Genomic DNA, 26,953 nt, shown 5'->3' with positions numbered 1-26,953 from the left:
AAAAGAGGAAATGACAGAAAATATCTGTGGGACTGTTAACAGCTGTTTCCATAACCGTGGCAGCACAGTTCTGGTGGACATTCCTGAAGTCAACATGCCAAAGCCGCGCCCCCTCAAAACTTTAAAGCATCACATTTTAGAGATGCAAAAGAGATGTGCTCACTAACACGGATTTCAACAAATTTGTGAACAAAATTTGAGAAAATCTTTTAAGCGCATTAAAAAAGTCTCAGATCCTTAACTTAATCCTCTGAAAAATGGGCACAAAAACTTAAATGTTTAAATTTTTGTTCAGTTTATGTGGTTGGACTGAAGCAGAATAAACATTTACATTAAGAACTACAACTTTTTGAAGTTTAATCAAAATGTATAACTTAATTATTAAAGTCTGATTTGTCAGCTTTCCTGGTTTTATATTCCATAGTTTTGCTGCTTTTCTTTTGGAGTTTGTTATATTCCAAATTCTAAAGTTTGACAGAAATATTTTTATTTTTATTGTAAATGCGTATCAATTCCAAATATTGGTTATCGGTCTCATTAACAAATAGCAATTGGTATTTGCACTGAAAAACCAATATTGGTCGACCCCTAGTGCACAAGTTTAAATATGTGCTTTTGTAAGTTAAACACCAGAAACCAGTCACCATTTTAGAGGCACAACAGTTTCACTGAACATTTATTTTGTCTAAAAAACAAGATGTTTCACATCAATACAAAATACTGATTATCACACAGAAAAGATCTACTCACATTCACACTGTAACTGTTTCAGTCTGCTAACAGAGGAAACATGAATCTTCTAAGGCGGGAGATCAAGTCCAAGCCTTCTAACACTGATTAAAAATAAAGAAAAAATAAATAATATATTATTCTATTTTTAGTATTGCAGAAACCAGTCTGCTCTGAAGCAGGAAAGTCTCATTTATAACACAAAGTCTTCTTCAGTCCTTCGGTTACATAATCTGTCACACAGCCGACTGCATGTTTTCACTCTCACAAACACAGCAGAGTGAAGACAGAACACGCTGTGATGGATGCTCTGCAGACTGTCGTCGTGCGTGTGAAGGGCAGACGAGTTCAGCTGTCTATCACATATTTGCTCGAGAGTACAATGAAAGAAATAATAAATAAATAAATATGAAGGCATGTATGATGTCAGTGCGACCTCGTAGCTGCCTAAAAACTGCATCCTGTCAAAAGTGCATTAGAGGCTCTCAGCAAGAGACAACAGAGACGAAAAATCAGCGGGAATGTCAATTAGTTTTCCTAAGTGGCTGCGTGTTATGGTTCGAGAGGTGATTGGTGCTGTAGCATCACAAGCCAGCGGGCGACACACATGTTGTTGCTTGTGTGTTATATCAAGATCTAAATACACAAAATTATTGCATCTCAACTATTAACTGTATATAAAAATGGACAACATGACAGCTCACCAGAAGTGATGCCAAAACAGTTTGATCACCCTCTGGTGGCTGGCTGCAGTATACCTCATAAACCCCGCCCCTCCATGTAAGAGGATGTGCCATGGGCCCAAAAAAAAAAAAAAAAATCTAAGTACATGTCAAATACATTTTTCCCAAAGTTGGTTTATGTCATTTAATATAGTTCTTATCACTCATGTTTGTTGAAGTGATCGTTTTTCTTATTAGTTCAATTTTAATGAGTTATTTAATGTCAAAAAAGGGGGTTGACATCATGATTGACAGCTACAGTATGTGTGCCAACTGGTGGGCTCATAATTGGTCGGCTGGCTTCATTTTTGTAGAGTGGGAGGAGGTGGAGACACCTTGTCCATCTTTATAGATAATCTATAATCTAAATGTGTTAAAAGTGTATTAATGAATTTAATTTTACAGTAATATCCACTGGTTCACATTGGTTTACGACCATGTTGAAGTACTTAAGCCTATTATATGTAGCTGTGGCAGGTTGCTGTGGTTGCAGTCTGTCTTAAGCAGATTAACTTTTATATTTTAACATTATGCACTGACAAGTGTAATAATATAATTCTCTACTGATCTACTAAACTCATAGAATAGAATCATTTTCTCTGTCATTATGTTTTTTTAACATTCTTTTGTCAAATGTGTTTATAATGCTGCAATACTCTTAATTGGGAAAGAAACTGTGTATTCAAATAAAAGCTGCAGGGCTCCCCACACCATTCATGTATTTGTGGTGGCCTGCAACGATTAAAAGATCTGCCGCCATATATTGATTTTATATTTCTGGACCTAGACTGCTCATTAAGAGTATACATATTGGAATATATATATATATATATACAGTTTGCATATTCATTGCACCATAATCTCAGAGTGCAGAGCGTACTCTGGGCACAAACGTTAGATGCAGTGAAAGTGAAACTTAAATGTTTACTGCGCTTGGTCTAAAAATTTTCTTTCACTGGCCTCTGCAGCAGCTGCTCCTCTCACCTGTCGATCTGGCTAGACTGATGGATCAAGTATCAACCCTGCAACTCCACTGTTGCAGGATCGACATGTCAACTATCCACCTCCACTTAAGCCCCATTTACACTGCCTGTTCAAGGCAGGAATATTGCGCCATTATCCCGCCTCGCTGTTCTGTATATAATGTCTGATCCTGTAAAGGGGGAACAGAGTGATTTCACCTCTGAACCAGGAACAAAGGAAGTAACAGTGCCGTAATGAGGCCTGTGTAAAATGTAAAGACAGAAAGACATGACCATGTGCGGCCCGAGTTTTGACAGCATGTTAATGTGTGCAACCCACTGCGGGAGACACAGAGAGGGTAATGATTGTGATTAAAGTGCCATGCCTTTGTTTTATGTCATGCTACAGGCAGCCACTTGTGTGTTAAATGTCACACCCCTCATGCCTCCTTTGATTGTGAGATGCTGCGATGCATATCATCATACATAGGAGTGGACTGATGCTGCTGACGGTTCATTCTGTGTAAAAGTGCAGGGGCGGTATAAAAGGGGGACTTCATTGCAGCCCTATAGAGGCATCTCTGTGTAAAAGTGGCAATAAAATCCTTAAAATACTGTTAAGAAAAAAAAAACAAAACTCATGACGTGTTACGCCTACACTGCGTTCAGACCTGAAAAAGTGTCCAAATTAAAAGAGGCAGAATGATAAGATAGGGACACATGAACAAGATAACATGACGTCAGCTACCGCCACACACAGATTCTAATTCTGTGGTGTATATTTGGAAGCCCACTGGCTTGTAATGCTCACATCCTGTCATTAGGAGAAGAATTTACGCTGTGTGGTGTGTCTTTATGTGAACCTTTCGCAGCCTCTTACTCTCTCTGACCATTCAGGCATTGGCCACAAAGCACATGTCCTTCTTTAAGTGTATCTGTAGTCCGCTGGCGCTGGTAAAGGTCTTGGAGCATTGGACACAGCGGTATGGTTTCTCTCCTGAATGTGTGCGCTTGTGTTTCTTCATGGTGTCTCCGTCGCTGAAGGTGCGGCAGCAGTACGGGCAGCTGTACGGCCGCTCCCCCGTGTGGATGCGCAGGTGTCGTCGCAGGTTTCCTCTCTGGCTGAAACTTTTGGAGCAGAACGTGCACCGGTGCGGCCTCTCGCCCGTGTGTGTGCGCAGGTGACGGCGCAAGTCTGCAGACTGCGCGAAGGATTTGCAGCACCAGTCGCAGGCGTAGGTTTTTCTTTTCTGCTCCAGGTGGAGGCGGAGGCTGCTGGCCTGGCCGAATGCCTCTCCACAGCGGGGGCAGCGATGGACGAGCTCGGGGACGTAACCAGCGGCTGTGACATCATCAGCTGCGACCTCCTCCTGACAGGACTTTTTGTTTTGATGAGCTTCATGTCGGTGGGCACGTACCACCACCGTCCTATTTCTGACAGCTGACTGTTCCTGTGTGACCTGAGTCGCTGTCGGAGAATTTGTGTGAGCTTCAGGTTCACTTACTTTGTATTCCTCGGGTTCACTTTTGATCAGAGCAGGAGCTGGGGCCCGGGGTTCCTCTCTGAGTGCAGGAATTTCAATGTGGACCTTAGGGCCCGATGCGGAGGGAGGATTCAAGGAGGAGTGAGAAGGAAGAGGTGAAGCTTTCCCAAACACCTCTTTCTGAGGGTCCACTTTTAGTACTGGCTCCCAGGGATCAGCAGGCTTCTTGTCCCCTGGCGGAAGCACAGGCCCCGGGGATGTCTCACCGCGGACCGACAGTAGCTGCACAGAAACAACCTGCTCATGAGTTGGCTTGGCTGTGTTAGCTGCTGGCTGTCTTAGCTGGTTCAGGGTGGAGTCTGGTTCCTCTGAGCGGGGCCTCAGTTCTGGTTCATGGGACTGCTGCTCTGGAGACGCAAAACCAAGAGTGGATCTGGTCGACCCTGAAAAAAAATAATAATAATAATAATTTGGTGAGGTCAGAGAAGAAGCTTTACATATTTGAATTCCTAATCCTGTTTTTACAAACAGCTATTTTTCAACATGTAAATAACTAGAAAAATATTTCATTAATAAACAACATAATTTTGTGTCCATTCATACAGAAGTTGGTGCTAACCTGCTGTGAATAATGATGTAAATGTGTCCGGAATCCTCCTGTAAAGCTAACACGAATAACTGACAGTCAGCTGATTCACTGTATCAAAGTTTAAATAAAGCAAATCAGCAAGTAGCCCAAAAACTGAACATCACCTGCGTGTCACTCCAAACTCCATGCAATAATCTTGTTATTTGATGAAGTGTCTTTTATGTTTAACATATAGCAAATATGCATAGCGTCATCCCAAATTTTGATCAAAGAAATGTCAGTGGTTAATTCGGCATATTTTTCGATAGTCAAAAAAGACGCGTTTATCATTCCAATTGGTTAAATCTAGTCTGGGAACCTCAACAGACGCTCGGAGGGAAAAGAGGAAGTTATAGACAAACTGCTATGAAAAGTCACATTTGTCTTAATATTTTGACCGAGTGGGTTTATATCACGGGTGCCGAATTGAAAACCGTCTTTATAACTACACGTAAAACTATTGAACCCCGTATTTTATCTGGTGTTTAAGTTTTATTTGCTTTGAAATGTTAAATTGCGCTCATTTTTCAGAGCGGTTCGGCACGCTCTTCTGTCACAGCTCGCCTCGGAGCTAGCAGACTAGCTCGGCCCTTACTCAGCCACTCCGTCTCGGTCTCCAGCAGCAGGATGTCCCGCAGCTGCCTCCGCAGGTTCTCGTTCTCGCGCTTGGTCCTGGCGGTCTCCTCCCGGTACTCGGTCACTGTGTCCTCCACCACGTCCAGGATCTCCTTCACCACCACCGTCAGCCGCTCCGTAAGGTAGGCGTTCAGTAGCTGGAGTTTGGTCATTTTGGAATCATAAACAGCTGCACCGACACCGGAAACTGAGCGAGAAAACAACAAACGAAACAGGAAACGGTGCGTGGCTCAATACTCTGCGTCCCTTCAGAAGAAAAGTCTAAATTTGGTAATATATTTAATTAATCGATTATTCAATCAATATAAAATTATTCAGCAACTTCTAATAATTAACTTAACAATTCTCAAAATAGAAATGCAAAAATGTGATCAGCTATACTCAGGTAATCAAATGTGATGATTTGCTGCTATTTGGTCTTACATTTGAGTAAACTGAATATTTTGGGGTTTCTAAATGTAAGATGAAAAAAAAGAAATTTAAAGAAGTTACTTTATGCTCTAGGATATCAGAATAGGCAATGTTGTAAAGTATGGACCGAGCACCGCCCAGCAGCCGGACCAGCTTTCTCATTTTACAGCTAAACAGTACACTAAAATATGTTTCTGAAAACATTTGAGGTGAGAAATAGGATATGCAATAACATCATTTGGATTCGCATTCGATCAGTGCTGCCTAGTTTGACAGTTTGACCACAATCTAAGAGTAATGACTGAAGTGAATGACAGCTGTGTTTGAGACTCCTAGGCTCTGATTGGTTTGTTTTTTTTTCATGTGCAGTAAGACATTAAAAGCAATACTGGAATTTGATTTTTTTCACAGATCACTTTTCACAGTTTCCAACTACAACTTTGAACAACTAGCCCTGTTTACATTGCCTGCTCTCAATGCTGGATCCGCACTGTTTTGTCACCAGCCTGTTTTGTATAAAACGTACTAGCAGAGGACATGATCAGCTGCCATATAACATAATTGAAATAATTGTCACTGTCATGTTATGTTATTGTTATTGTTAAGAAAGGGCTGCCGAAGTGTATGTTATATGTCACACTAGGGGCAGATGCTGTTGTGTTAAATGTCACACCTTTTTTGCTTCCTCGATGCCGGCATGCTGTCTAAAATCACACACCACAGCAGCATGATGCAGTATTTGTTTGGTTCTTCATGAAAATGAAAAGGTGGCACAAAGAAGGGACCTGTGCGGCTTATAGTGCAATCTCTGTGTAAAAAGGGCTACTGTTAGAATTCAAAATAGAATCAAACTACTCAATATTTCACAAAACATCATAGCTGACTGACACATTTTATATTAATAAAATGTGTCTATCTGAATAAGTTTCCTCTTTTTTCCTTTTCAATAACTCATTTCACAAAGCCTCGCATTTATCTGATGACCCTTTGGGGGGCCTGACGCCTATGTTGGGAACCACTGGACTCAACTTCTAAACTTTACATATTAAATTAGTATTAACCAGCTCCAATGACCAGATCAGTAGCCTATTAATAATGTAATCCAAAAGTCTCAAAATCACAGGACAAGTACTTTTACGTTTGATATTTAAAATACGTTTTGATATAACTGATTTTTTTTAAATAAATGATTCTTACCAAAGATGCTCTATAGCATGAATTCTAAATGTATTCTAAACTATCTCTGCTTTTAATTGTAGTCTAATGGAATATTCATATAATGTAGTAGGCTGTTCATACTTCTGTTATAAAAGTTAAAAAAAAGCTCTAACATGATAACATTATCTTTTTTTCCCTTTAAGAAATAAACAATCAACATTTTGCCCATGGAGAGGTATCAACATTAATTTCTGATTGCTTTAGCTGGTTTACATATTTTTCAAATTAAAACTGGTCTCCAAAATAAAATAAAATGAAATAAAAACTTTTTTTTAAAAGGGGCTTCAACACAACTTTTTACTGATTCAACTATTATCAGAACTGATGTCACTGTTTTAGGTATTTGTTATAATCACATTAATAATATGTCAGCCTATATATTTTGATATCAATAAAAAACTGATACAGTGTATATTGTGTGACAGATTTTGAATGTAGTGTTGCAGTTTCCCCACGGTGACCACTGGAGGGCAGTGGATAGCCCTAATGTATATTTCATAGAAATAATTTTATTTCTGTTATTTTATTGTATTTAAAGTAAGCATTTCAAAATAAAACAAAGAAAAGAGATAAAATGCAAAAATGTTAACAATAATAGTATTCATTTGCTGTTCATTGGAAGATATTTCATGAAATGCATTTCATTTCTTGTTGATACAGACACTAAAGATTAATACATGCGTGTCATTATTCAAACCTCTGAATATTAATGATGTTTTATAATATTCCAAGCGAAGAATGTGTGATTGTGACTGGTGCATTGTTAGAGTTGTGCTCCGTCAGCAGAATCGCAGCAGATGGAGACAGAAAAGCTGCAGCAAGTCGACCACAGTTCACCAAGGGAGGACAGGAAATGGGTTCATGTTCCAACAAAATAAGAGTTTAATTTAAATGCGAATTTAAAGAAAGACAGAAGAATGTCAGTAAATACCAGATAAATTGTTGTTGTTGTTGTTTGAGTATGTTTCCTAATGGAAGCATTTGTTGCACATAATTTGTTCAAGGACTGTGAGAAAATCAAGCTATTACTTCTGCTTTTGAAGTTTCTTGATAAATCCTGCAATTTAAGTATTAAAAAACAACAACTCAACTTTAAAGCCTGCTAGCTGGTTTTGAGGTTCAAAGGGTACTTTTATATTGATAAACTTTTTTTTCAATACAACCTTCTAAAGTTATATTGTGTTCCTCCCCTATGCCAAGTTAAGTAACACAAGTCCCCGCCCCAGTGTTTAAAAAATTATTTGACATGCCTCCCCTGTTTTGCATCACCCTCTCTCCTCTCACAAATAATGAGTGGTCCGTAAACCTCACAAAAAGCGGAAAGATTTCAATGAAAATGTGACAAACAGAAAGACACAGCAGAGAGAAAATTCACAGATGAATGGAAATCCAAAGATGACGTTAAATTAAATAAAAAATGTGGTTGAAAATAATCAAAAAAATTAATTCTGTATAGAAACCCACCAAACTGGTATATAATTTTAGTGGAATATTTCCACAATAACAAGAACAAAGAAAAAGAAAACAAGAAAAACAGGCTTTATTTAACAAAAAAAAAATCTATTTATCTATTTATTTAATATGTGATGTTCACACGTAACCTGTATTTTTTCATCTTTTTTAAATTTTTTTTCCTGTTTTTTTTCTTTTCATTTTATATCAGCCTTGTTAGTACTTTGTAATCTCTGCCTGTGATAAGTGTGACATTAATAAATCTTTATCACATCTTAAATAACCCTATAAAACAGGCAAAGTAAATGTGCAGATCTGAGTGTTTTAACTACACACACACACACACACACACACACACACACACACACACACACACACACACACCCTTCACTAGGCTTTTATTTTGTTGGGTTGGACAGTAACTGCTTAGCTTCAGTGAGCTTCACACTGCTGGGAGATGGAGATGAAGAAATCCACTATAGTGCAAGTGCTGCGTCCTGCACACACACACACACGCACGCACGCACACACACACACACACACACACACACACACACACACACACACATCTTAAAGCACCCCTCCCTTTCCTTTTACCTCTTGCAGTGGAACAGGCAGAAAGCTGCTGCAGCGCCATCCAACCATTCTGCATCACCAACAGTCATCATAACAGTAATCAATAACTGCAGGAACAGACTAAAGAGCTATTCCACCAGTTCTTTTTTTTTTTTTAGAAAGATCTAACAGGGTGAAGCTTGATTTTTTCAGTGCTTCATCTCACACCACTGGATCTGTACCTCCTGCAGCAGAGACACAATGACCATCTGCCTGCAGCTTCCCATGGACTAGGACCAGGTAGGAGCTCACTGAGGTAACCTTTTTTTTTATCATTTCACATGTCTGGTGTGTAAAACATGTGCTGCTGCTACAGTAACTCAGGGGTGTGTCGGCTGGCTCTAGCTGCAGCACATTTCCATTGGATCTTTCCCCTTTTTTTCTTGCCACTGATGGTGCTGCATTTGTATATGATGTCAGACATGCATCTTTAATTATGTATTAAATATGGTTGGAGTCATGTTGCTTTCAAGTCATTACATCCCAGTTTTCAAGCTTTGCTGCTTCACAAAATGGGAATTATTCTTATTAGATTTTTCTGCGTGCGCAGAAATAATGAATATATTTGTAGTTTAAACTTCTGGCTTCATTTTCTAGAAAAACACTGTGAGAAGATATAGCATCTCTTCTGTTAACATTCATGTCATGTCCTCCCTACATAAGAAAATAATGGAGTATATGACATAATAATCAGAAACTAATGATTTATTTTCATTGCCAAATACCTTGCTTTGTCTGAAACAATCAAATTAATTTTACAGAAATATTAAATGGAAAAAAAGCAGCTTTAACCAGCAGATAAACCTTATTTTTCTTCGAGAAATGACAAACAATATTGCGAAGGATTAATCTTTATTGATTGTCTCAACACTACATCCTCACCACCTGCTCAACGACAGAAATCAGGCTTTAAAATGGTGAAAATATGATGCTTGTTTGACTGGTTATTAAATGCCTCTGAAGATTATTTGACTATCAGTGAGGCGATAAAATAAGTGACTGTAGTTAAGTCACAGCTTACAGTAACATGGCTGCCTTCACAATCTCTGTGTGTGTGATGAGGACGATGAAGAGGAGGTGACAAAAACTCAGTGTGTCAGTCTGTGAGTCGGCAGGATGAAGAGCTGCACTTTGGGCACAAAACACAGACGCGAGATTCATTTAAAATTTAAAACTTTTGATCAGAACAATATGATCCATTAAACACTGATGGAATGCAACCAAGTACATTTACTCAAGTACTATACTTAAGTACAGTTTTGAGGCACTTGTACTTGAGTATTTTCTTTTCATACTTTTTCACTAGATGTATTTTGTAGCTTAAGTTACTTTACAAATGAAGATTTTGACCCACAAATGATATGAAAAGTTTCTTGAATATGATTTCTTTGTTAGGCGGTTATACAAGTACAGCTGAAAGGAGCAGTTAATTTCCATAAAACTTTAATTAATAGCCCAAGCTTTTATTTGCTTAAACCACTGAACTCAACAGACTTATATTTGGGACGGGCTCTTATATGAACTGAACAATCGAATTGTAGAGAATCTTACAAAGCTAACATTGTGTGTAGCATGTCTATATTGGCTAAAGTTTAAACATTTATATTTGTATGCGTTATCTAAACAGTATCTACGCATCTCCAGCAGGTAGCCCATGACCTGATTTTATACATCCAAAGAACGTCTATAAAAATGAACTGCGTGGTAACTGGACTTCTAATTGAGACAGGTCTTTATTTGCCAAAATAGGGACTGGGTATCTAATTGGGACTAACTTATATTTGAAGGTTTACGGTAATCAATGAGTTGATTGACAGAAAATTAATTGGAAACTAACTGTTGAAGTCATTTTTCATTTAAAAACATTTCATGGTTCCAGCTTCAGTAATATTAGAGATGATCTGCTTTTCATTTCAATAACTGCAATAATTGTAATGTATTAGTAATAATGTTGAGAGTTTAACTGTTGGTTGGACAAAGCAAACATTGTGAAGGTGTCACTTTGGGGCCCTGGTCATTGTGACAGCATTTTTCATTATTTTTACAAACCAAACAATCAATCAATCAATGAAGAAAATGATGAGCAGATTAATCAATAATGAAAATGATCATTAGTCAATAATTCAAAATGAGCTCCACCTGAACTAGCCACAACAATGAAATCCTGCTTTTACATTCATGCATAAATCATTCTAATGTGATGATATAAAATATATAGAGAGTTCTTTTACATTGTGGTACTAGTACTATCGCTGCAGTAAAGGATCTTAATATTTTCTTTACCACCACGTTAAGTAATTTCTTCTTCTCTCTCCAAAGAGACCTATAGATTAGAAAATGAAGCCGGACCCATAAACTAGTTGACACAGATTAAGCCTGCAGCCTTGATGTTTTGGTGGAGATGATCTAAAAAAAACAATTAGTTATATATTTATTTGTCATTCCAGTGAAATGCATCAGCTCCTTTAACATGTGCTCTGTAATTTAGTCCTTTTTTCGCGTCTTCTTAGTTTGTTGGTTCCTTTTTTAAAATTGTTCATGTTTCCAGATGGTTCTGGTAATCAGTTCTGGTTGTGGAATGATTTAACTGTCCACACATCCTGACCTCAACGGCTGCATGCTCACTTCTCCCGAACGTAGGCAGGGCAGCATTGCAACCACCTCAGCATGCAGTAAAGTTGTAGCTGTGATCCACAGCAGGAACAGGACAGCACCTCACATTCCCAACGTCACAGCAGTTCCTATCCATCATAAAAAACATGCCTCCTCTCCCTCTCTGTCCCTCTGCTCTGTCAAATCCGCATATAGAAAAGGAGACTATTTATTGAGTGTCACCACCCACAGTTTAGCCAAATTTTAGTGAATCAAAGAATATTAAAATTCTAATGTCTCGCTGGAAATTGATGCGATACAAAAAAAGCCCAGTTTATTATCCAGCACGTGCTGAAAGTGATGCAAATAAAAAAGAGAATACAAAATGCTCATTATGTTGTTTGGATGGAACTTAAGATTTTAAGTAAATCCTCTCCATCTGTCGCAGCATCGACATCAGTGGTGTGGGAGGCATCTGAGATCTTACTGCACTCACTAATTGGACTTGCAGTACAACTTCTCTTATGACTTACAATGGAATTCATTTTGCATACCTTACTGCAGTTTGCACACATGCATGCATAATCGTGCTTAAAAAGGAATACTTTTTTACTCTGATATTAGAAGGATTTCTTTTTTTTTGCACGAGTGTTTGTACAATGTGCTGTGCTGTCATATGCGGATGAATTAAGAGTGTGAAGACACCCACAGAAAAAGTTTCTGTTAGTTCTGGGTGTGAATGAAGTAATCAGAATGCTGCACCAGCATGCTGAATTGGAGACAAGAGATGCGGTGCACATTTCTGCTGCTGTATGCTGAAACCTGTAATGAAATACATATCAAAGTTAAACAGGTCAAACTAAACATGAATGATGGGATGTTATGCACTCCTGCACTTTGAAAATTGATCTGTGCCGAACAGGTGGTCTGAGCAGGCTGAAAATCAGCCTCTGCAATATGTTTGTATAATTTTGCGTGTGTGAGCTTTATTTTATTGCAGGGAACTGTAGAGGTACCAAAGTGCTCTGCAGCTCTGCAGTCAGTTGCCTGCTTTATTCAGTCTCCAGGTTAAAATGAGCTCATTTCAAGAAATGTACCTTTTTTCTTTCTTTGAGTCTCAATAAACAGAATAAAACTCTTTTTTTTTAAAAAAAAAAAATAAAGGCTCAGATCTCTAATGCACAGCTGCTACAGTGATGCAATTATCGAACAAAAATGTATAAAAAAGAAAATATGCAAGTCAAAAAGGGAATCCAAAACATATATGAACATTATTAAAACTGACAATTGAAAGGAATAAGGAAAAAAATAAATACAATACTCTGGTGTTATAGTCTTAAAACAAGTATATTACAACGGGTTGAAATTTTAAAAGTGTAATTCACTTTTAATTATGGACAAAAAATGATTTAATAACATAAATTCATCATTGTAGTTATTTCAATAAGAAAGCGAACAGGTAATATTGTATGATAAAATAAAACATGCAATATTTGAAAAGAGACAACACAATCTTACAGAGATAATCATACTTTAATATAAAATTATTATTTACCAAACAAAAGTGACATTTTCTTATGTACTTTGCATAGTTGCATTGCCTTTTAGTTTCACATGATGCACAAATATCATTTTCATGGTTAAAAGTCCATATTTGTAAGTCCATGTTTGTTAGATCTGTCCACCATCCCTCAAATGTGGGCTTTCTTGCTTTTTATACTTAGTTTGTGTGTCCACTACAACAAATCCTAATTGACTTTTTGTGTTGCTAGCATGTAATTCTAACACATTTCATTGTGCCTGCCACCATGAAAACTGCCGCTAAGGAAAATATAGACGGGTTCTACCTGTGCTGCATTTACAGACCAGCAAAAAAACCCATCCAAATATAGAAAAACAGACAGATACACTAGGATACACACACAAGAAAAAAAAGTGAAAAAAATTCAGAGTTCTTTTCCACCCCCATGTAAGCTACCGCCACACATAAATTCAAATTCAGTGGGAAACATGGCATTTTAAATATTTCTAGGAGACTGGGCTAGATGATCTGCAGCAAGAAACCAGCAGATTATCATAATAGATTAACTGATACATTACTGTTACAAATAGAAAGATAAACCACACAGTTAAATGAAATCCACTTTTAAATGATTAAATAAGAAAACACTGGTAAAAGGACAGAAATATGTGCAGTTTCTATTTCATTATTTTGTATTTAAATAAAACAGCAAAATTATTTTTTAGGGTGTGGTTTTCACGCTTAATTGTCGTTTTACAGGTGCCATACCCGCACCTATTGTAAATAAGACATTTATAGAATCGTTTATAGTCATGTTTCCTGCTAAAGGTATCCCTTTAATTAATAATAACAATTTCCTTAGAAGCTTCCTGGAAAGGACTATAACTCTTTTTTGGTAGAAAAAAGGTTAGTCAGTATGTATACCAGGAAAGGAAAGAGTTTCTTGAAAGAATTATGAAGAAATTTATGACTGAAACAGTATGCACTTTGCCAAATGCTATTTATTCCAAGGAGAAAAAAAAGACTAAATAAGATTATAAATGTACACACTTTACCCCCAGAATAGCTTGCCATTTATTTCTTTTTTTTGCTAAGGGACACTAAAACTCTTTAAATGCAAACTAAATGTCTGCAGGTTTCTATTGAGATTTTCAGAATGACTGACCTGACTGGACGACATTGACCGGCCATTATCCAGTATTTAATAACAGATCTGTATCATGTCAATACATCAGCTTACTGATGGTCTAAACCATCAGCATGAAACAAACATTATCAGAGTGTGGAGTCATTACGCTGCTGCTGCATAGCTAAAAACAACACACTCTGATGGTTTTAATGGGTGTCTCTTCCTGCTAATTTTCCCCCCTGATTCCTGAGAGATGCAGCTGACGCTAATCCTGCCACTTACTGAGAAAAGAACTGAAAGCAACAGCAGGTTAATTGATGTGAGGTTTGGTTGTTTAGACCGTGACCCCATGTAAGGACCCCTTATTAAATACTTTTCACCTTTTCTTCACAGCTGAAGGTCAATACAGAGGAAAAAAAGAATAAAAAAAATGAGAAACTGCCCCAAACTTTAACTTTGTCAGCTGAAACTTTGAATAACTCCAAGTGGAGGAATAATTCAAATCCTTTACTGAAGTACTAATACCACACTATGAAAATACTAAATTTCAAAGTCCTGCATTCACATAAATAAATATACACAGTCATGGTGTCCAAAATGTTCTCGGGTAGTGGTAGTCGTCACATGTGGCCAATTTGTAGTGGACTCATGTGTCTACATATTATGTTTTAGGTATTTTTCTGCGTCTGCTGTTAACATTCTAGGATGCCCCCAATGTGATGTCAATAAAAGCACATGCTGGCATGGGTGGTTAGGATTAGGGGAAGGAGGCACATGGTAAGGTGTCACACATGCAGAAGAGAAACAAACACTGAACTCCCGCATGAAAGTCCTGGGTTCATTAGATCCATCCACTACCTAGCCAACCTGCCCGATAGGGACATTTTTGCTCTTTATATTATGTTGTTACCAGCAGCATTTCAACCTGATGCTGTCTGGTGGTGTATCATGCTGTTTGGCTGATTTCTTAACTAATGCTGCCAATCTGCCTATCATGGTGCAGAGCCAGGTGCCGTTTTCCCTTCCAGTGGCGTATCATAATACCACAAATTGTTCAGTGTGGCTTCATTCTCAACCCAGTCTCATTCCGAAGTTGTGACATAGTGACGGTCGGGCGGCGACCATCCACGTCAACCTATAACCTTAGGTTAGGTATCCCTGTCACGTCAAGCTTTGACGTTCTGAGTTTTAACAACCAATTTTTTTGTGCGGGAGTCTGGAATTTGTGTGTGTGTGTGTGCATGTGCATGTATTTTCCACACCTTACCATGTGCCCTTTTTGCCTAAACCTTACCATGCATGTCTTTGAAGCCTAATCCCAGCCATCATGACAGTCCAGACTGTTGTGTAAATTTAGGGACCGTGCAGCTTCGTCCAACCCCTCGTGCATTTGTTGAAATCACAGTAACAGGTTGCATCATCTCACCACGTGCATTGCTGTAGCACCATCCCGGCATGTCATAGTTTGACGTGGGAAGGATACCTAAAACGTCATGGGTTGACATGGAAGGTCACCTGACCGAACGTCACCATATGAGGAGTTTGGAGTTAGAATGTGTTGAGATTCTCAGCTGGCGCCACCTGGTGGTGTATCATAGTGTCGCAAAAGTTGGCTTTTGCCATTGGAATCCTAAACCAAAATCACAGCAAAAGTGGTGGTATTTGATGACTTTGGATTAAGAACAGGAAGTATACTGACACACAATGCAGTGTCTAGATAAGATGCACCAGGCCTTAAACTGTAGTGTAACCCCATCCACATCATTATTAGATGCTTGAAGTCACTGTTAAACATGGAGGTGTTTCCCAGGTTTCTGCAGAGGTCCTTTGCAGAGCAGCATCTTATTTGACAAGACTCTGCAGCTTAGAGCCCCTCAGGCTGCTGTAACAGAAGACACACGGATGAATATAAAGTGTACTTTTGAAACAAAAGACTGCATTTGTCAGCTGTTATGGAGCGTAGCAGCAGCACCGCAGTGTTTGGTCCTGGGGGGGGGGGGCGGGGGGGGGGAGTCATCGATTGAGTCCTGGCAAGTCTTTACAGTATTTGGTGTGTCGCTGCAGCAGCACAGATTTCTCCCAAATCGGCTCTTTAAGAAACTGTTTGTCCTGCAGGCTGTCGCTTACATTTAAATGATCAATGACTTACTGATCTGTTTAGAACAAACTGCTGACAGAGAAACATCTTATCAAACAGCGTATCACAATTATATTTAATGACGTCAAAAGGAACAAGATTTATGGGATGGGATGTAAAAAGTAGTGTGTGGAGGCTGCTGCAGGAAAACTAAAAGTCTTTTCAGCGGTGCATCATAACGGATCCAGAGATGCATTCGAAATATAAAAAATAGCTATATTGTTACATATAGAAAAAAAAAACACAAGTTTTTAATTAGGCTAAGTCTGCATTTAAATGATTATCTATGAGAAATACGTGTATGTATGTGCCAATAAATAATTCTATTTCATCACTCTGTCTTTAATGGAATCTGTCAAGGATTTAATACATTTTTTTAAAGTTCAGTTTACAGTTTACTTTACATGTTCCAAAGATTACTGAACATTTCTCTTGTACATTAACACATTAAGGGATTTTTTTACAGCGATGTTTCCGGTATTTTCTGGAAAGAACTATGTATATAGACAATGTTGTGAATTGGTGCACATATGAGGAAACTATTGAAGGGATTTCTCATTCATAATTAAAACAGTTGGAGATTGACATTGACTGAACACATTGATTGTTTTCTTCAAAAAAGAGATTGCAAAGCAGTGGTTTTATGACTACAAACAACACCATAACAATGTTTGTTAAGGTTTTCTGTCAAGACAACAGTCCAAATATCCAATGATTCAAAATAAATTAAAAATATTTTTAAATGATTTATTAAATTATTAATAGGAAAAGCAGAAAATCTTCACATTGTGAAGCTGGAAACTTTAAATATTTTGATATTAAACAGTAAAACAGTCTCTATTAATTTTCTGTCAAGGCACTAACTGATAAATTGTCTAATTGTTTCAGCTATACTGGTATGAAATGTTAAGAACTTTAACTTATAACAAAAAATTATATTTAATAATGTTTTGTGTGCAAAAAGTAAAGTAAAAAAAGCTGTCAGATACTGTTGTGTGTAAAAATTACAATATATCCCCTGTAGAAGTAGAAATTGGCATGAAAAGTAAGCTCATATACATCAAATTTGTACTCAAGTAAATATACTTGACTATAATTATTGTGTTTGTTCATACAACAGTTTCGCTGTTACAGGACTGTTAATATCTGCAGTGGATTAATTGTTAATTAGTTTAATGGTGTTTCTGGTTCAAAGAGGCGTTGAGGGATATATTTGTCCATCAGTGACTGTCCAGTGGGACTTAAAGCAAACACAGACTGAGCTCACTTCCACCTACACAAGAGAGCAGGAGCCAGAAACCTCAGAATCTGTTGAGTCACTGAAATAAATCAACAACCTTATCAGCCCACACAGATAAGTCTGTAATATATATATTATATAAATATAATAAGGATGGATCTGTATTATATTTAGATTTTATGCTCAGGGGAACAACAACTTTCTTTTTCTTCTTTCTTTGGTCTGTAACTTCTGATATTTATCAAATAACAACTTCATTCCTGATTAAACAGTCTCACAACAAAGCCCATTTAGTATCTGCTCTGGAGCTTTCAGACTTTTCACATGATCCTCCTCAACAGATGGAGTTTATTGGAATTAGATGTCCACAGTTGATGACGGAAGGACAGGACTGGACAGGACAGGACAGGACAGGACCTATGGCACGTTGTGTTCTCAGAGTCAATGTAAAGTACGAATGAAAATGTACTGAGTTTGTCACACCACAGCCAAATTTGAATGACTAAAAACATTTCCAAGAATACAAAATAAGCTAAATGATGGAAAAATAACCAGTTTTCTTTGCTGTGAGATGCTACATGCATTACTGCAATGTGAAATCAAAATTGACCAGGTTGAATTTAGACAGAGTAACAAACACAAACCTTAGTTTGGACTTTCCTGTATCAAAAGGCCCATAAACTTTTGTTAAGGTTTACAAAAAAAAGTGGTTTTTGTCCAGCCTGTTCTGTCTCCCAACTTGTCAAATACCGGTGCTTTGTCCATGGAACTTGCTGTCAGACACCAATTCGCAAAGGCACCCTTCACAGCAGCATGATACACACTGGGTGGCAGCAGTGTGTGACACTGTCAGCAACCCCCATAGTACGAAATGCAAAAAAGTCCAAATTTGAGATGGGGGTTAAAAGGAGAGGTGGATAGGTCAAACAAACTACGGACTTTCACCCGGGAGCAATCAATTTATTTAGATAACAACATAGTTGGCTAGTCTGTGTAGCATAGCATATATCACATGATATGATGACATAACTTTAGTAACAACTGCACTTACTTTAAGCCAAACCAAGTTTTTCCAAACCTACAGTAAACACATGCTTTTGCAGCCTAAACATATAGAGGTAACGCTAAAATGAATTTTGGTTTATTTTGAAAGACTGTATGAATGTAATAAGCATTTCCTATGAAAGTGTAGGTGTATTTTTGCAAGGAAACACTGCGTGTAATTAGTGGCGATAATTGACATTTTCTGAACTTGCTTTATGCTGCTGTTTTTCATTAAAAGTCATGCTTCAGTTTCAGAGATGTTAAGTCGCTGAATACATTTTCTCATAGACAATATTTAGATACTTGTTCTTTCCGCATTGCCGGCAGTAAGTCGGTCTCGTTTCCAGTAAGGGTTGGACTCCACCAGGGCAGCCCTTTGTCACCGATTCTGTTCATAATTTTTATGGTCACAATTTCTAGGCGCAGCCAGGGTGTTGAGGGGGTCCGATTTGGTGACCTCAGGATTGGGTACCTGCTTTTTGCAGATGATGTGGTCCTGTTGATTTCATCAGGCCGTGGCCTCCAGCTCTCACTGGATTGGTTTGCAGTCGTGTGTGAAGCGGCCAGGATGAAAACCAGTGCTTCCAAATCTGAGGACATGGTTCTTAACCGGAAAAGGGTGGAGTGCCCTCTTCAGGTCGGGGATGAGATCCTGCCCCAAGTGGAGGAGTTTAAGTACCTCGGGGTCTTGTTCACGAGTGAGGGAAGGATGGAGCGGGAGATTGACCGGCGGATCGGTGCAGTGTCTGCAGTAATGTGGACTCTGCACCAATCTGTCGTGGTGAAGAGGGAGCTGAACCGAAAGGCAAAGTTCTCGATTTACTGGTCGATCTTCGCTCCTATCCTCACCTATGGTCACAAGCTTTGGGTAGAGACCGAAAGAACAAGATTGCGGGTACAAGCGCCTGAAATGAGCTTCCTCCGTAGGGTGGCTGGGCTCTCCCTTAGAGATAGGGTGAGAAGCTCGGTCATCCGGGAGGAGCTCGGAGTAGAGCTGCTGCTCCTCCGCGTTGAGAAGAGCCAGATGAGGTGGCTCGGGCATCTAATTAGGATGCCTCCAGGACGCCTCCCTGGTGAGGTGTTCAGGGCACGTCCCACCCATAGGAGGCCTCGGGGAAGACCCAGGACACGCTGGAGAGACTATGTCTCACAGCTGGCCTGGGAACACCTCGGGATCCCCCGGGTAGAGCTGGACGAAGTGGCTGGGGAGAGGGAAGTAGAGGCTTCCCTGCTTAGGCTGCTGTACCCGTGACCCAACCCCGGATAAGCGGAAGAAAATGGATGGATGGATGGGTTCTTTCCAATTTGATTCTATTTACTATTTTTCCTTGTTATCAGAAACATTATATTCTTGAATCCACAAAATGCTTGACCATACAAGATGATTATGAACTCCTTGCTCTGCTTGTGCTTAGTGACTGCCTATTTTGTGTCCATCTTTTACAAAGCTTTGGCAATCTTTAAGCATTTCACCATATAATAAAAACTGCATGTGTAAGTTTCTTTCAAAAATGATTGAATGGGTCATATTTCATGAGCTGGCCATCTCGTTCTCCTTCTGTGGTCCATCACCAACACGCTCACCTCACCTTCTTCATGGTGGCCCAAGTTTAGACTTTATTTTGTTAGATATCAAAAAACCAACAAATATTGAGATTAATAATGACAAACCTCAACTGCAAAATAGTAAATAAATATAATAATAGAAATACTGACTCAGAAACCTAGTAGTCCAGTCAAAATGTCTCTATTTCAGTTAAAGCTGCATCAGTTAATTTTTGGCTCTGTGTTTTTTAGTGATGCGCCATTGCCTTTCCATCTGTGTTTGTGACACTGAAAGATGGGTGTTTTTTTGGTGACATCTGCAATCTTTTCCCAAACAGAACCAACTTGTTTTGTTGTCTTAACTTAACCACCACTCCCTTCTTGTTGCTGACTTCTTGATCTATTTCAGACCGCACCCTGCCCTCAGCTGTTCTTAAACTCTTATCTGCGTTTTAACCAACTCATGGCCACCAGTCCCAGCGCCGCCCAGCCAACCAGTGTCATGGAGGAGTCCCAGCAGCCCGATCAGCCAGTCAGCATGCAGCAGGACGGAGAGGCCGTGACCTCTCAACCGACCAGTGCAGAGCATCAAGCCCCGCCCCTGACGTCACATGCCCCTGAGGTCAAACAAACGGAGGACATGGAGCATTTGACAGTAATAACTGAGAACACGGAGGCCAGTAAGTACACGTGTCCTGCACTTCTGCATGGATACCATGCAAGGATTTTAGTTTTTTTACTCAGACACATCTAGTTTTTCTTCTTCTTCCTCAAAACATTAGGCCAAAGAACTAAACAGTGGTGCAAAATAACAAGATACACTATTTATGTACTGTATATTATCAAAGTAGCATTTTACTGCTAATCTTGTGTATGTTTTGATGTGTGACTGTTGATTCACAGTGGGATCACTAGTACTTGCTGCATCTTTGAGTCGAATGAAGGGATTTTAACGTAGTTAAAATTAAATCTTTGGAATCTATTATTTATTAAATGGTAAGCTTTTTCAGTCTATTTTTAAAAATCTTATGAAAAGACCAGAGCCAGCATTTTCTTTGTCCACCTTTCAGTACTGCTTCTGTCTGTGGCTTTCAGCTCCAAACCCATTGGTTCCTACTGTGACATGTAAATCTCTAGAAACACAAATATGTAGTTCAGTTTTCTTCTTACTCATTCCTCTCTGCTAATGTCTTCTCTTAAAGGTAATGGCATTGCTCCTGTCATGGTGGACACATCTCCCACAGTGTCCTCTGTGTCGCCCAAACTTCATGCTAAGCCTGGTGGCCATGCTAATGGCCGGCCTGGTTTGGGCAGCCGGTCCGGCTCGTTGGCGGCGGGCTCTCCCAGGCCCTCGCTCACCCGCCAGCCCAGTGCCATCACAGAGGCCACTGTGGATGGATCCAAGCCGAGGGACTACCTGATCCTGGCCATCCTGTCCTGCTTCTGTCCGCTGTGGCCAATCAACATTGTAGCCCTTACTTTCTCTGTGATGGTACGACTTCAGACATTCTTTTTTGTTTAGAAATGAAACCCAAATACTAATGAATGAATTAATCTGTAGCATATCATCATTTTTAATAAGGTGTTGATAAAACAAAAAGAGTTACTGCTACTACTGCCACTACTGCTGTGAATAAAAGTACAGACACAAACATATAAGGAATCTAAAATGTTTCTGTTTAAATTAAAACTGCTCCAATCAATTTTGGGCATTAGAGGGCAGAAAAATTCCAAAACGAGTTGCTAGACACACTGCTACTCTATCAGGTTATATTCAGTGATATTATCAGGTTGTATTCAGTGTTGCCAACTTGGCAACTTTCTTGGTTGATTTAGGCCATGTTTAAATGAGAACAGCCCTACTAAAAACAGTATCTTTTTTGGCAAAAACAACCAAAAATGTTATAGTATGCATGCCAGGCCAATAACTTTGTAATAACACACCATAGCAGAACACCCAGGCCTTTGCATACAAAGGTGTTTTTCTACAGAGCGCTGAATATAAACTAAGAAGAAGACAATAAACGCACAGTAGTGGTGCAACAAATCTACACTTTGCTGGAAGAGCGTTAAAAAACTCAGTTGAATCTGCAGCACAAACACGGCTCTGGAGTCCACCATTGTTTTTATTGTTGTCCTCCTACTCACGCATGGCTGTTCGTCTAAAACAAAATGCTCAAGGGCAAAGTGCAGCCATGATGTCAGTGTTCTCACAGGATCTGTGTATTGCCAGTTTACACAGCGACAGAAGGAGTAGCAAGAATAGTTGTGTAAACAGCCACACATTTAGCAACTTATTCAGACTACTAATGAAAAAGAAGTAAAAAATAAAATAAAATAAATCATATTGTCATTCATTCCTATGCCTGCTGCTCAAAGTAATCATCGTCCACGGCTCGTCTGCCAACAGTCCGGTCTCTTCTGCCATTTTCAGGCAAGCAGTATTTTCCTTGCTGCAACAGACTCAACAACTAAGCTTTATGCAAATAAATTTGCTATGATGTAATTGATATGCAAATGAATGTAACACATCATCTGGTGACATTTAGTGACTTTTGGAGCTGGTGCTAGCTACTTCCATTGGAAAAGAGATGGCAACACTGGTTGTGTGGGGAGATAGACTAAAGAGTGTCCCAGGAATGAGTCCCTAAAACATGGAGATGAGTTGGAATTTCAGCTCTCTTGGTTCCCTTGTTCCCTGTAGTATCATAAACATTTGTTTACCACAAAGCTTCTTTTCTGCAGTAATCCAAAATCCAATGGAAAAATCCCAGTGGTGTTTTGATGTGGGAACTAGAGTAACTTCAGTGTCAGTGTAAAGAAAAATGTCATCCCGGGCCACTTTATGTAATATAGCTCTAGGTAGTTGCCAGGCAACCAGCGGAGGAAGTTACTGTTTGCGGCCAAGAAATAGTCCCGCGTGCGAATGACATTCTGTCACAACTCACTTATTTTTTTCAACAAAACCTAATGTTCCTGAGGTAAGCTATTCTACATATACAAACATTGTTTTACAGGTTAGTTGAGTTTTAATTTTGATCACATTTTATTTATTGTTTTTGCTGTTCAGTCCCGAAACAGTCTGCAGCAGGGCAACCTGGATGGAGCTCGCCGTTTGGGCCGTAATGCCATGGTTCTGTCCATCGTCTCCATCTTAGGAGGAATAGCCATCATCGCTGCAGCCATCGCCCTTAACTGGGGATGTAAGTATCATCTGGACTTTTAACTCCTTCGGACTGGATTTTCCCTAAGATCTTTGAAGACCCCAAGATTCATATTTTATATCAGCATGTCTCAGCTCTTTGAGCTACATGATGTTGAAACAGTAAAAGATTTAAACCCATGACAAATATTGATTTCGTTTGATTAATTTTTGACATTTCTTCCCCAAAATTCAGCTTGATAGATTGAGCTGAACTTAGTATTGATTTTGGCTGCCAGTGCACTAAAATGGCTCCAGTGACTTTAGACTCCTTTTAAAAGTGAATCTGTCACAATGAGCCGTCTCTTACTTATTCCATCAATGGTGTCTGAAAGAACACAATGACTTTTTACTGAATATGAACACATACTTTAATAGATTTAGGCTTTGCAAAGAGGGGATTTCCTGTTTTAGTTAGAATACATCTGAACTCACGATTTGTCAAAGGAGACAGGATAATATATGCTTCAGATTCATCCTTAATAGAAGTCCTAACTGAGATTTCTGCAAATTATATGTCTAGAAAAATTACAATAATTAAGGATGTATAAATAATGTGCCTCTGCCTACCAGTTAAGGTGAACATTCAGTTTACATCCATGTCTGTGAAAACATGGATGCTTTACATGCATCTTTAGAGCATCTATACAGTCAAGGTTAAAGAGTCAAGATCTGTGTTCTTGTGGTATCTTGAGCTGGAGGTGTGGACTAGATGGCTGGCAGGCAAACAAACAAAAAGGCAGGCAAAAAATGGAAAAGATCATAAAAAAGCTGGACTTTGCTTGCAACAAACCTCTCTTGCAGGTTGCTGGCTGATTGCAGGCAGGTGTGTTGATTGATGATTGCCACCAGGTGTGTAGAGTAAAGGAGTGCAGACAAGGAGTGGGAGGAGAAAAAAGGAGAGACAAAATTGAAACACAACAGACAAACCCAAACAAACCAAGTAACTGGGACAAATAAACAAAAATCACACTCATACAGATACACATGGAGTCACAGAGGGCCATTTGTGACAGTGTCACCAATTCAGTATCTCACCAAATGTCTTCACTTCTGTTCCTGAGTTAGGATGTTAAGTTATGGCCAGAAAAGCAGTTTTTCAGAACATTATGATTTTACAGTGAAATTAACTTTTGACCTTATGCATATGAAATGTCTAAAATGAATGACTTTTTGAGTTATGACCAAAAACATGTTTTGTGAGGTCACAGTTACCTTGACCTTTGATCCTCTACCACCTAATTCAAATCAGTGTGTTGAGTCCAAGCGGAGTTTGTGCCAAATCTGAAGAAATTCCCTGAAGGTGTTCTTGAGATATTGTGTTGATGAGAATGCAATGGATAGGTAAAAGTGACTCTGACATCTGACCACCAAAATCAAATTAGTTTTTGTTGACCTAAAGTGGACGTTTCTCCCAAATTTGAAGAAATTCGCTGAAGGTGTTTTTGAGGCATCATGTTCATGCAAATAAGATGGGTTCAAGGTCACACTGACCTTGACCACTGACCACTAAAAATCTAACCAGTTCAATTTGTGTCCAAATGGACGTTTGTGCCAAATTTGAAGAAATTCCGTTTTCATGAGAATAAGACAGTCCCAAAAAATGCCTCTAGCCCTGGCTATTGTCGCTGTGGAACGACAAAATTCTGGAATGTGGGTCTACTTTTTTTTACTTACTTTGTCCCACGTTCTGTTGCCAAGGTCAAGAAAGGACATCTAATGGCCGAAAAGGCCGAAAATGTGGGATTATGTTGCTCTGACCCACATTTGAAAATGCTATTTGAATCTAGAGAACCAGCAGAATGTATCTCAGATGTTCTCTTTGTCACATAAAGCAGCTCAAAACACATTTAGTTACATTCCACCATTGCATAGCTCTTTAGAATATGTCATCCAAGACGTAAAAGCACTTAACATATTTATGTCTTCTTTCTCTCTACAGTGATATTAAAACCCTGATTAAAATAATCTGGAACAGCGACACCGACTTCACAACCAACACGACACCGTTCTTTCTCCGACTTCCTGAAGCACTATTGTTCTCAAGCGCCTGCACCGGATGAAAAACAAAAATCTGTTCCTGTTCTTTGCTGTTGTTTCTTGCTGCACGACGAGCATGGTCCGCCTGACGCTCTACCTCGGACACAACCAACACTCCCCGACACGACGTCCAATTTTGGATTTTGATTATTAGGAGAAAAGAATGGATCACACAGTGTTCATTTCATTCTGTGGTAACAGCTTATCTCCTCGTCAGACCACATTCTCCCATCGATGAACAAGGGTTGTCATGGAAATGCACATCTGTCTTGATGGAAATGGGATTATTGCGACCTTGAAATGAGTCTCTATGCGACTGGTTCAGTGATGGTGCAAACTTTGCACTTTTTGATGCCAAATAATTCGAGACTTGGTGTTTAGCTGAACTGAAAGTGGGAAATGTTGCTGCTGATATCAACATGAACATGTGGGCAAACTGTCTTTGTACTATGAAAGTGACTTATGTTTCATCAACCAGCTGCTCTTTGTGGGTGTCTTTGGTGAACAAACACGAAGATGGACATGCTGCTGCTGCATGGCGATCATAGCTCAAGTCCTGATGTCACATCCTGTCTGTTCCACCAGCTTCTGTAACTTATTTTGCATTTCTCTCTGACAAATGAAGCCTGAAGCTTACTTTTCATACTCTCGGACAGTTTGTGAGCTGTAACCATCTCTAGCCCGCAAACATCTTGGGTTTATAGAAAATGGTCATAAAAGGCTGCTCAAATAACACTGATATTGAATTAATGACATTAGCGTGAGAAAGACTCAGTTCCAAGATTCTTAATCTTAGAATTGTTACAAATGTTAATGGGATTTTGAATGGGGTTTCTCCACAGCTCTCTACATATAGCTCTTCAGTCTGTCAGGCTGGATTGTCATCACTCCTCTCTCAACTATCATTACATTAGATGAAGACTATAGAAATGAAGCTCAGCTGTGGTTGTTGGGATGTCAAAGTCCGGCTCATGGCCTTGTAAATGCGTCTTTCTGGTTTAAATATATTTAATTATTCTCTGTGACCACAGTAGGCGCAGCATTTCCCATTTAATGGATGTAAAGTGACGGGTAGTTAGTATCTGAGGTCTTCCATCATAAGCTGCAGAAAATCCAGCGTATTTTCATAATATACTTATATGAAGTTTACTTATGGCACTTTTACAGTATGAACACACTACAACACCAGCGGTAGTAGGTTTAATATCCATCATTATTATTATAAATACTTACTATCAATCTGAAAAAACAAACAAAAAAAAACACTTATATGAAGCCCTGTTCTGTGATGAGGCAACACAGTTTTTGTGCTTTATTTTGGAATTTGGTCAATTAAACCTTTGAAACTGGGGTAAATTGCCTTGATTTCTCTCAAAAACATGGGAAAAAGACAATGAGCAAAGAAGTTAGAAATGACCCAAAATTACTAACAAATGTATGTAAAACATATAAGGAAATAACCTGAAAAATGGTTAAAAAAAAAAGTAAACAAAACAAGCAAACAAGGAAATGATATGGAAAAAGTACTTTTTTTGTAACATAATTTAAATATGTAATTATGAGAATTATAAATATAGTTGTTCCCTAGTTATTTTTTTTCTTTTTCTCAAGACATTTTTCCCCTTGACTTTCTTTCATTTCTTAC

The 26,953-nt window shown here is 38.9% G+C and overlaps 2 protein-coding genes across 4 annotated transcripts; one reads left to right on the top strand and one right to left on the bottom strand.

Moving 5' to 3' along the window:
- Positions 1 to 659: 659 nt before the first annotated feature.
- LOC121956370 (zinc finger protein 358-like) lies at positions 660 to 5,313 on the bottom strand. Its single transcript, XM_042504547.1, has 2 exons — positions 5,121 to 5,313; positions 660 to 4,340 (listed from the first exon to the last, which is right to left on the bottom strand). The coding sequence occupies exons 1-2, from the start codon at positions 5,311 to 5,313 to the stop codon at positions 3,307 to 3,309; spliced, it is 1,227 nt and encodes a 408-aa protein (XP_042360481.1). The 3' UTR covers positions 660 to 3,306.
- A 3,558-nt stretch (positions 5,314 to 8,871) lies between these two features.
- Positions 8,872 to 26,653, top strand: LOC121956398 (proline-rich transmembrane protein 2). Of its 3 annotated transcripts, none has more exons than XM_042504584.1 (5): positions 8,872 to 9,097; positions 20,541 to 20,746; positions 21,269 to 21,558; positions 23,137 to 23,269; positions 25,211 to 26,653. In XM_042504584.1, exons 2-5 carry the CDS (start codon positions 20,569 to 20,571, stop codon positions 25,225 to 25,227), a joined length of 618 nt encoding a protein of 205 aa, XP_042360518.1. In that variant the 5' UTR covers positions 8,872 to 9,097; positions 20,541 to 20,568; the 3' UTR covers positions 25,228 to 26,653. The 3 variants fall into 3 exon arrangements, with proteins under 3 accessions (XP_042360518.1, XP_042360516.1, XP_042360517.1); XM_042504582.1 differs by having other exon boundaries at positions 20,476 to 20,746; XM_042504583.1 differs by having other exon boundaries at positions 8,872 to 9,113; positions 20,476 to 20,746.
- The last annotated feature ends 300 nt before the right edge of the window (positions 26,654 to 26,953 follow it).

This window comes from Plectropomus leopardus, chromosome 17 (assembly GCF_008729295.1).
Source record: "Plectropomus leopardus isolate mb chromosome 17, YSFRI_Pleo_2.0, whole genome shotgun sequence".
Taxonomy (NCBI): domain Eukaryota; kingdom Metazoa; phylum Chordata; class Actinopteri; order Perciformes; family Serranidae; genus Plectropomus; species Plectropomus leopardus.
Note: the sequence above shows the minus strand (reverse complement) of the source record. Positions and strands in the feature narration are given on the sequence as shown.